This window comes from Gavialis gangeticus, unplaced genomic scaffold, assembly GCF_001723915.1.
Source record: "Gavialis gangeticus isolate Ggan-Ray unplaced genomic scaffold, GavGan_comp1, whole genome shotgun sequence".
NCBI lineage: Eukaryota > Metazoa > Chordata > Crocodylia > Gavialidae > Gavialis > Gavialis gangeticus.
This window is the reverse complement of record NW_017729031.1, coordinates 52,322,364-52,333,829: the sequence shown is the minus strand read 5'-3', so window position 1 is coordinate 52,333,829 and position 11,466 is coordinate 52,322,364. Positions and strand designations below refer to the sequence as shown.

The window sequence follows — 11,466 nt, the reverse complement described above, 5'->3', positions numbered from 1 at the left end:
GGGGGGGGTTTTTTTTTTTTTTTTTTTTTTTTTTTTAAACCACGAGCTGCTCTAATTAAAATGCCCACAGTGTCTCATATTCAGCATCCTGTGTTTCAAAATGGTGGTGGGGCCACTTTGACTAAAGCTTGTTCAATATTCTCGTTTTGTAGTTGACTGAGTGAGAGTTGTGCTATGCCAAAGGCTCTACAGTTGTCTTGGGTGTTCACTTCTAGACACCTAGAATTAGTAGATATATTCACCTTAACTTCTCCTACCTCTGCCTGTTTGTAAAAGCTGGGGTAACTTAGAGGGGCTATGAAATGAGCAATTGTGCAAATAATTGAAGTGGTTTGTCTTTGATATTAAACCCAAAGATCAGCAATGAGCAATCTAAGGCTGTGGAGGTGCTAATGTCCCAATTAAAACCTTCAATCACCCTAAATACTTGGATCTCTCCACCATCCCCAGATTGGCCCCTTCCTGCCAGCACGGCTTCCTCAAACAAGCTGAACATAAACTGGAAATGTTATAGTTGCATTTCAGCTACACTTTGACTGTAAATTTTTGCCCTAGGTTTATAGCCCAGGTAGTTGGAGTGGGAGTTTGGCTTTGACGTCATCTGTTTCAGATGGTCTCAAAGCCAGTACTTTGAGCTTTCATATCTCCATCATGTGTAGGGGAACTGACAAGTGTTTCTGTTGTAAAGGTGAAGACTTCACTGCCCCGGGAGGTGGGAATTGGCCTTTAGCAGGCTGGATCAGTGCTGAAAGGGGGGGCAGGGAGGGCTCTTTCCACCTGTAAGGAAACAGGATATATAATGTAGTGCAAACTTTAAAATGCCCTCTTGCATCTAAATAAGTGATTCTCAACCAGGATAATGAGGTACTATAGGGTGCCATAAGATCCTTTTAAAGATGCTGTGAAGTTGCTATTCTTTAGGTGACAAAAGTAACACTTAGGTGACAGTTGCAGGAAACCCAGAGATTTACAATAAAATTCATAACTTCAAAAACACTCTTACCTGTTGTGGTCTTTATGGTACCTGACAGAGATTGCATTTTGTTACATGTTATATGTATTAGGTGACGGTCATAACATGCCACACAAAACCAGTTGATCCCTGGCATATCAACCACACGGTTGCTTATTGAACCGTAACTTTTTGTGGTGTGGAAGTACCTGGCAACTTTTAATAGGTGTGCAGTTGGCACATTACAGTTTGTTTGTATGATATAAGCATCTATTGTGCAACAAAAGTGCACTATTCTTTTTGCTAGAGGATATGAAAAAACTGTTATTACAAAAGGTGCGTGGGTAGTCCTCACTTCACTGTGAATCTTTCTTAAGGGTAAGGTGACTATTTATTAAAATAGGTTGCAATGTAGACTTAAACCAGGTGAAATAGAATGGCACTTAAGTGTTATTCCACGTTAGGAATTTGAGCCTTAGTGCAATAAAAAACGCCCTTTATTTTGGGATTTGGAAAACACTTGAACTGCTGAATGTCTTCGCAAGTTTAAATTATTGTCATATCAGTACTACCCAAGTTAAATTAACAAAGCACTTAGAAAAGCAGCTCAACAATGGTTAGCCTAAAAGCCATTTTATTTTTGAGGTATGGGAATTATATAGATCTGAATTAAATCAATCTTTAATTTATCAGTTCCAGGAAACATTAAAATACTTAATATTGTGTATTTGTTCTTATTGCAATAATTTCTCCACAGATTTGCAGCTATTCATGCTGAGGCTCCTGAATTCCAAGATATGAGTGTGGAGCAAGAAATCCTTGTGACTGGCATTAAGGTTGTAGACTTACTGGCTCCATATGCCAAAGGAGGCAAAATCGGTAAGTTTCTCTTCAGAACTGAATGGCTATAATGCAAATTAATCCGAAGGATGTAGGAGAGTTGCACCATTGCTCCTCTTGAGGAAGAAAAAATGAAACTATCAGATTTTGTTTTGTTTTTGGTTTTTTCCTTAAATCTTTAAATGTAGTCTTGCTCTGTGGCTTAAATGTATTAGACCCATACCCCTATACTACTACCTCAATTTAAGGATAACAGTGAAGGGTTGAGGAGAGGGGTCAGTAGGTTGATACAACTGTGTTAGTTTTCAAAGGAACTGTAATCTCTAACTACAATGATAAACTGTCTTGTTTCAGGGCTCTTTGGTGGTGCAGGTGTAGGAAAAACAGTGCTGATTATGGAACTTATCAACAATGTGGCAAAAGCCCATGGCGGTTATTCAGTCTTTGCTGGTGTGGGGGAACGTACCCGAGAGGGTAATGACTTGTATAATGAAATGATTGAATCTGGTGTCATCAGTTTAAAAGAAGACACGTCCAAGGTAATATTTAAAAGGAGCAAGTGCTTAAGTATTATGGGTAGGCCTTAGATTTAACAGCTTACTGTCTTCAAGTGTTTCCTCAAATCTCACTTTATTTGTACTATAGTGATCTGATTTGCATACCCATGCAAACTTTTTTTTTTTACTTCTGTAGCAAGACTGGCCCATAGAGTCCAGCTGGAAATCTTGAGCTATAAATAGACATCATAGTTGTAGCACTGGTTGTGCCACAGTGTCCTGCGTTGGAGAAGATGTCTGTCATGTCCACATGTTGCTCCTTTTAAAGAGGCTGTCAAGAGTGCCTGAGTGCAGGAGGACAAACCAGTTTGCCAGCCTTGGGGATTGTCATGCTGTAAGCATACAGACATCCTCCACAATAAGATGCAATGGTGCGGCCAGATATTGTTGTACAAGTGGCAAAGATATCTGCACACTTGCATTTTTGTGCTGATGTAACCCCCTTTCTAAGGGTGGTGTCTGTTTGTGCAGGCCTAAGTAACTTTTTTTTTTTTTTTTACTTTTTTTCCCCCAAATTTGTAGGGCCCTCCAAGTCTGTCTGAATTTATTTTTAAAAGTGAATAGCTTACAGTGACTCATGCTGTACAATCTTTAGTTTATTGGCCTTCATATATAGATCCTTCAGCATGGAGGCATTATGTATAGTATCTTGCTATGTAGCACATGTGTATAGAAAACATTGTAGATTAACTGCTTACTTTTGTAACGTTCTAGGTTGCTCTTGTGTATGGTCAAATGAATGAACCTCCAGGAGCTCGGGCCAGAGTAGCCTTGACTGGCCTGACTTGCTGAATATTTTCGTGATCAGGAAGGACAGAATGTGCTTCTCTTCATAGACAATATCTTCAGGTTTACCCAAGCTGGTTCAGAGGTTAGTACTGTTTTTCCTTTCTTGGTATAAAGACTCCTACAGAGGACCTGTAGCCTAACAGAGGCTGTGTGCTTGTGTCTGTTTATAGTGTTACAAATGTAGCCCTCTTTGGTACCACCAGTGCTGCTCCCCCTGGGAGCACAGTATAGTCCCGGATGCCAGGGATCAGAGGCACCCTTCTGACACTACATGTTAACTGTAATTGTCTGCGTGTAGGGATGGTGCTACAAGGTTCTTGTTTAATATGGGATTTTTGTGGCTGATCTACCATCTTTGTTGAATTGCAAACAGTGTGAATGTATATACACTTCATGTACAGCACTACAGGGTGCTGCAAAACTAATCTGTGCACTTAATCAGCTTTGTGGAATATCAGAGTAACTTGAGATTGCAGTAATACTAATTTGAAAAATGGAGTCTTAGGTATCTGGTATGCTAAACAAAAATAACCATTACTTCATGCCAAGATTTTGAATGGTGCATTTAAGTCCAAATATTAGCCATTTCTATTTTATATCCCAAAAAGCCTTTAAGGTTCTACATTAATATCTACTCTTCATCTTAAATTAGTGTTCATATTCAGATTTGCTTTTAAATCTTGGATTTCCAAAACTGAACTTTTTTTGAGAAATCATAGGGAAAACATAATCCTAATTTTTAAGCAAATCATTCCTTTTTTGAGAATGGTCTGGAAGGAAGGGTGTAGCAGTCTTGACCTGTACAAGCACTGTAGCTTCAAGGGGAAAAGTAAAAGCCTTTTAACATGTGCTCTCATTAGAACTCTTAAGTGTAGGCCAGTTAAATAACTTTAGAATGCATCAACTCTTCAGGATCAGAAGATCAGGCATAACTCCTAAAACTAGCCCTGGCAATAACAGGAGCAATGAGCTGGTATAACTTATCCCATTTGAGCAAAATATAGAAACTGTTTGGGGCTTGCTTTCAAATGAAGTGCTCAGCTTCTGAAAGGCTTCAGGGGAAAGGATATGCTGTAAGGCTTTATAATCTAATTGTGTAGACTCCTTTCTTTTTACTACTTTGTTTTCATTTGGTACTAACCTCTGTGAAAATGAGTAGGGTATAGCAGCATTTCCCAACCAGTGTGCCACAGCACACTGGTGTGCTGCTGAATTTTGGCCTGGAGCCGCATCCCCACCTGCTGCTGCCACAGCAGACACAGACAGGGGCATGGCTCCAGCCAGTGGCTCTTTTTTTTTCATTTTCTGCGCGATGTATTCTGCTGTGCGCCCCCGCCTCCGCTCCACATCAGCCTACTGCGCTGTGGGATGAGAGGCCTGGTAAGTGTGCCACCAGAACCAAAAGGTTGAGATATAGGATAAAATGAAGCCTTGAATAAGGAATGGAGAGGGACAGAATAGTGATACCCTGTTGCAAGAAACCAAGATGACTAGTCCCAGCCCTGGGATAACTGTTGAAGATGATGGGATGGTTTGTTTATATTTATTTAGGGAATTCCATCACTCGGGCATGCATCAGCTAAACTGATCTAACTACCTGCTTCTATACCCATTTGTGAACTAAACTGCTTTAACTTAACTGGTTTAATTTGACACCACACCAAAAAAAAACTGTATTAAAATTTTCAGGCGCTCTATATTTAACGCCTGTATTGTCTACACACGCCCTATAATTTTATAGGCTCAGTCATCCACTGAAGAGATGGAGCACTCCATCCAGGGCAGCCTTTGGGTGAGCTGCTGATTGGTTGTCCCCAAGCCTATGGTATTGGGTTTACTGGACAGTGACTGATACTTTTAGCCAGCCAGGTCCTTGGCTGGTATCATTGTTGCAGTCTTCCTTCGGTTGAAGACACAAAAGGTACACAATTTTAGATTGATGTTTGTGGATGCAGAAGGAATGAAGGAGTATGCGTGCCCTTATTAGAAGACTGAGACCTGATTGATTTCTCCAGGTCCTGGATGTAGTTGGGATGTGGGGGTGGGAGGGGATGTACTTTCTATTTTAGTAAGAGGTGTGTAGCAGCTTCAGTTTTTATTGGATCTTATTTTAAATGTCATCAAAAGGTGGTGACTAGAAATTGCCGCTAAAAGTGGGTGACTATTTAGTATGCATAAGCCTCTGGTTTGTGCCTAATATGGCCAGATTGGTAACACTGAGGTGGAGTAGAAAGCCAGTCCCTTGCTGGTAGTGTGAGAGCAGGATGCTGACTGCCTGGTAGCCCATTCTGAACTGGCTTTTACTTCCCATTCAAAGAGGGGTAAAGACTGGGAGCAAAACTCTTAACCATTTACTTTTTTACTCCATGGGGAGCATAGAGGGCATGAGACACCCTGGTAAATGGGGACTTAACAAAATTGGGGCAGCTACCCCTGATTTCATTCACAAAACATGGGGCTTGGCAGCCACTTTGCAGGTAGAGTGCAGTGGGCCCCACACACCTCCAGCTGAGGGGCATCAGTGGCCCTGCCTTTCACTGCTGATTTGGCTACAAGGGGTTCTTGTCATGCATCTGTGCCAATTGGTGGAGAGGGTTGGGACCATATTACAGGCAGCCTTCACAGCCAATGAGGACTGGGAGGTGGCAGCCATCTTGCCAACAGCCCTTTTGAGTAGGCAGATCTTCCTTCCCCCTGCCCCCCCCATTCCTTGCCCTGGTGGGCCACCATAGCACCCTTTAGGACTACTGGCTCTCTCTGTGGAGTCAGTAGTTTATTTTCAGTAAGCTGTTGTTTCCCCACCCCCTCCAGCAGATCTTGTAGACAGTGCCAGATTACAAAATCACAATTTTGGTAGGTCCCTACTGATAAGATAGCACTTCTCTGTCAGGAATTCCCAGAACAAACTATTCAGGTTAGTTAACTTGGTATAAGCTCCTCTTGATCTCCAGGTATCTGCTCTTGATCTCCAGGTATCTGCACTTCTGGGTCGTATCCCCTCTGCTGTAGGCTACCAGCCAACATTGGCTACTGACATGGGCACAATGCAGGAAAGAATAACTACTACAAAAAAAGGATCCATTACATCTGTACAGGTATGGTATTAAGTAGTGTCTGTCTTCCAATAGAATTCACTGTTGCTATTAGATGGCAGTGCATAGTAGGCATGTCTGAGGAATGATGAATAATTAGTGGCTTAATTTTAAAACTGGGTTCTCATTTTAGGCTATTTATGTACCGGCTGATGACTTGACTGATCCTGCTCCAGCTACTACTTTTGCACACTTGGATGCTACCACAGTATTATCCCGTGCAATTGCAGAACTGGGTATCTATCCAGCTGTAGATCCTCTGGATTCCACTTCACGTATTATGGACCCTAACATTGTGGGCCAAGAGCATTATGATGTGGCTCGGGGTGTTCAGAAGATTCTTCAGGTATAACAACTTTGTTTCCCAAAAAATCTAGTTCAAACTAGGGTCTGAGTCTCTTCAGATTTACAAAACTGAATTTTGAGAGCTGGCCTTTTGAATAAGGTATAGTGTTAACATTTGCATGTGGCTTGAGGGATTACTTAACTTAAATCGTCTTCCCCATAATAGGATTACAAATCGCTTCAAGATATAATTGCTATTTTGGGAATGGATGAACTGTCCGAGGAAGACAAATTAACTGTAGCCCGGGCCCGAAAAATCCAGAGATTCTTGTCGCAGCCTTTCCAGGTTGCTGAAGTCTTCACAGGCCATGATGGAAAACTGGTACCTCTAAAAGAAACAATCAAGGGATTCAAGAGCATTTTATCTGGTAAAGAGACTTGTCTTTTAACGGGCCTGATTTTTCTTTCCTGAGTTTCATAGCCTTATTTTGGAGTTTACCTTTTTTTGGCCATGTTGAGCTTTTGACCCTTGGATCTGCAGACCATATTGGGATCCAAATGCCTGCATTAAAATTGTAACCAATTTAGCCTTTCTTCAAAGCAGAGGAAGGCAAAATATAGCCCGTGGGCCAGATCCAGCCTGCCAGGCAATTCCATCCGGCCCGCGGGATCCTTCCATAAGCTGTCCAAAAGCCCTGGCCCTGGACTGCCCCTCTACTGCCTGCATGCAGAAGGTGCAACTCTGGTTGCCAAGCAACCCCTCTCCTCCCCCAGTCTGGCCTGCCCTGCCCTAGCTGCAGGGAGCGGGGCTGCCTCCTCCCACAATAGCCTCACTCAGTTGGCAACCCTACCCATACACCCTGTACGGAGTAAGACTCTGTTTTGAGCAATTACGCAATCACCTCCTAGATGGATTATAGTAGATGTGCATTTTTTTGGTGTTTTGTTTTTAAGTATGATTTGTTTTACCAGTTTCAAGATGGCAAATCTTCCCCCCCCCCCAATCCCCTGCCTCCCAAAAGGGGTACTTCTGGGGTAAAGGGAGGGGCTTCTGGTGGCAAAGGTCAGGGGTTAGGGGTGGGACTTCTGGTCCCAAGATGGTTACCAGGGGGTGAGGCACCTGCTGAGGGGTGGGGCTGTGCTTGCGGCCCTTGACAGCTTGCCAAAACTTATTTTGGCTGGGAGGGCTGTTTTAACAATTGCCCACCCTGTTTCAAAGACATGCATATATGTATATAGAAATAAGTGGGGCTAACGACCACCTATTTCTAAGCGTTTGTGCTAAGAGCTATATATACATGATGCCAAACCTCCTGCCTTGAAGTCTACAACTTTAAGAATGGGGGAAGAAGTGTTGAAAGTAGTTGGGCAATGCCTTTTATTATTTCCAGTCTTGCAGAAGCTAGGTAGCATATTGGTGAGGTAGAAATGCAACTTCAGATGCTTAACCTGTCCTTAGATGACTTTTTCATGCCGTTCTTCATAGAGCCTTCCCTGCTTTGTGATGCAAGGAGAGGATAGTCAGAAGCTTCTTGCCTTCCCTTGTTTGGCATACTTTAGCTCATCCTCCAGTAGCTATAGAACAAACCACATTGTTGCTATAGGTATTGCCAAACTTAGGTATATTCTCTGGTCTCTCTCTGATATTAGATGGCCGAGTAATCTATACTTTCATGACGGGATCTACTGGCTATAAAAAGACTACCTGTACAAGTGTCTACATAGCCAGTGTTGTGAGATGCAGTTATACAGCCCTTTAGATAACTCTTGTGAGGAAGGTCTGCAGTAGTGGCTTTAATTGAATGTAGATTTGTATTTATGAAAGGGTGCATAGTTGTAATTCCGTAGAGCAAAATCATGTGACAAAGCTATACAATTTCAAGATTTCTGTGCCCTTCAGACTTTGTCCTGGTGGTACTTCTGTTTTTCCCCAACTCCCTGGCACTTCTGCTTGTTCTTCTCGACTGTCTCTTCTACCAAACTCAAACTTGAGTGTTGAGTTTAAGTATATGCCAAGCAGATGGGAACAAAAAAAAGTGTGAATATGTTTGTCCTTTAGGAAGGCTTTGTTAGTTTCCCTGCTAGCCAAAGGATAATGCCCTGTACATGCAACTCGAGTTAGGAGGGGTGGATGGGACAAGTGAAACAAAGGCAAACTTTCTCTGCCTTTGGACTTTGTCCCATAATGGAAGGGTTTTCTGCAACTGATAGATAACTTCATGGACCTGTTCTCTTGCCTCCATACCAGTCTGTCTGCTTTTAAGCCTTTTTAAAAAAAAAATTCTGAAGAATAAAAAAAAAAATCAAACTTTGTGCAGCAAGGATGTCTCCTAAACAACATGCTTGCCTAGATTTTTTTTTTTTTTAAGGAGCCTTTATCTGGTAGCACTCTGTCCAAGGAATGCTACCCATCAATTAGTGTCACTAAATGAGTGACTTCAGGCAACTTTTTAAAACTTTTCCTGCACTGTAACCAAAACAGATTATAACAACCTTGTGTAGAGGTGCTGAATAAAGGGGCAAGCTGTCGGCTGTGTGGTACAGAAGTGTGGTTTTTAGAGTGACAGCAAAGTTAGAAAGACCTTTCTAGCATCTCTTCCAAAGCAATCAAGGCCACTCTTAATGCAGAGTTTCTGATGCTTACTATTGTGCTGCTTCCCTTCTGTATTCTGTTTAGTCTAGCGAGGAAAAAGCTTTATCACTTCTGTTTGTTACATTAGTGTTAGTGAGTTGTAAATAGTGATCACATAGTTCAGGGTTTTATCCTTCTTTTTTCTTTTAAATGGTATGGGCACATCTACATGTTTGTTAATGCATAATGGTTACTGTGCATATAATTTAGTACGTGTATAATCAAGTACTAAAATGCTCTGGTTATTGCATAAAAAGGCATGCACTACTAGTGATGCTACTGTGCAGTAGCGCGTCACAGCATGGATAGTACCAATATGCTACTGTGCAGTTGGCCTCTTGTGTAGATGCACTATATAATTATTTAAAAAAAAATGAAAGAAAACACTGTTGTATAATGCCTTTCTCCCCTTCCCCTCTTCCCCCCCCCACCCGAACTTGGTTGCCATTTTGCTTTAACTGACTGACAATTGCCATATTTTATCATTCCTTTTAACAAGTTTGTTCAAAATTGTATGTTACAGGTGAATATGACCACCTACCAGAACCGGCTTTTTATATGGTTGGTCCTATTGAAGAAGCTGTTGCTAAAGCCCAGAAGCTGTCTGAAGAACATGTCTAGACTGATTTACTGTATGTAATTACATCTTGTAAATTGAAATGCATCAAAGCTGTTCCAAGATTGAACTAGAAAAAAATTAAAGGCTCTTTTAAAAAGGCAAATATTTGGACAGTTCCATATGTTGGCTTTTATTTCAGCTAACTTGCCATTAGAAGTAGTAACTTTGGGGAAAGCAAGATAGTGCTTTTCAGTTGTTGTTTGGAGGGGGAAAGCTTGATGGTTAGTGGCTGTCCTGTGTCCTGGCCCTGCTCCTGAGAGAGAGTGGCATGGGGTGGTGAGTGTTCCTGAACACCTGTGCATACCTTGTAGGGCCTTGCCAAGTATCCCTGGGGCTATATGCACCCTTGGTTGACAACCTATGCACTAAAGGTACAGTAGCAGTAGTGCATTAGAACTAACACTAGCAACTCACCACTGTCCTTGCCTCCAAGGAAAACAAAAAAAATTCTACTACTTGAAATGAGAGTGAAAATGCTGTGCCACTAATATGAAGATACCGTATAAGATTTGTAATGGAGTTTAAAGACCGCAGATTCCAGGGGGCAAGTAGTAGTTATTTTGTGTTTTTCCTTTTAATCAGTGGTGTCCCCTACTTTGTGTATTGCAGAAGTGATCCATGGGTGTAGCATTTTAAATATACATGTGAGCAAAAATAACATAATAGCTTGCCTGCCTTGGATGTGAAGGGAGAGCATGAGCACAGGAGTCTCGTACTATAACAAATTTTCCTGTGACTTGCTGATTAAACAGTTTTGATTTGTACTTTATTCAGCTGTTGATGTCTGATTCTATACAGTAGAGTTGTGAATTGAATTTATAAAACATGTATTGAGGCATAGACAACAAATTAATTTGACTTTTTTCAAAAGTCACAAAAGTACTGCTGTATTGGTCTGAACTTTAAAGGAGTATATGCCAGTTCAATAATAAATAATTAATAGTGCTCTGGGGAAGGGGGGAACTAATTTGTTATCCTATGAATTCATAGAAATAAGGCTGTTTAAATTGTAAGCTACAGAACTTTTAATATTCTAGGTCTCCGACTCTTTTATACTGTTGGGTATATTTTATTAAGACACTTCTGTCACCCATTAAAATGGGTAAAACAGCACAAGTATAAATGCTGTCGGTACACTTACGGAACTCTACTGTGTTCTTCATACCCTTTCAATTTAAGGGTATAAAAAAAGAATGCGAAGCAAACAGCTAAGATTTCTCTAAAAAGGTGCAGTAGGGCAATGATGATACAGTTTTGTTATGCTTATAGAAAGGTACTTGATATCAAGAGTCAGGTGGATCCTTCAGTGTGAGCAAAGAGCCAGAGGGCCCAGTTCTGCCTAGTTGAAGTTTTTGTTTTTGTTCATGAAAGGTAGTTAATCACATAAAGCAGTAAGTAATTCATGCCTTTCTGTGTTGATGGCCCATGAAATGAGTGACACATTACACTACTACAGGGAATTTTAAGCTGGCATAAATGAAATATATATTTGGTTGTTTCAAATCTTTTAAAGTTCCAGGAAAAACAAAGGCAGAGATTTTAGTTGAAGGAATTCGCCTCTGGGTGTCAATCTTGAGTCAAGTTTCAGCTCGAGTTAACAATGATTTTGTACAATCATGGTAACAGTCGTGAGACTTAATGGTACTGATACTCTGAACAATTCCATTTGAAATCCTCATCACTAAAGATTTGTGGTTCTC

General features: G+C 41.1%; 1 protein-coding gene across 1 annotated transcript in view; it reads left to right on the top strand.

Annotated features, from left to right (window-relative positions):
- Positions 1-9,927, top strand: part of LOC109301609 (ATP synthase subunit beta, mitochondrial-like) — a 32,902-nt gene extending 22,975 nt beyond the window's left edge. The window contains 8 exon segments of the mRNA XM_019522843.1: positions 1,710-1,831; positions 2,147-2,331; positions 3,064-3,134; positions 3,136-3,220; positions 6,111-6,233; positions 6,364-6,576; positions 6,742-6,943; positions 9,671-9,927. Of these exon segments, the coding sequence (XP_019378388.1) occupies positions 1,710-1,831; positions 2,147-2,331; positions 3,064-3,134; positions 3,136-3,220; positions 6,111-6,233; positions 6,364-6,576; positions 6,742-6,943; positions 9,671-9,768 (1,099 nt within the window). The 3' untranslated portion in view covers positions 9,769-9,927.
- Positions 9,928-11,466: the final 1,539 nt, after the last annotated feature.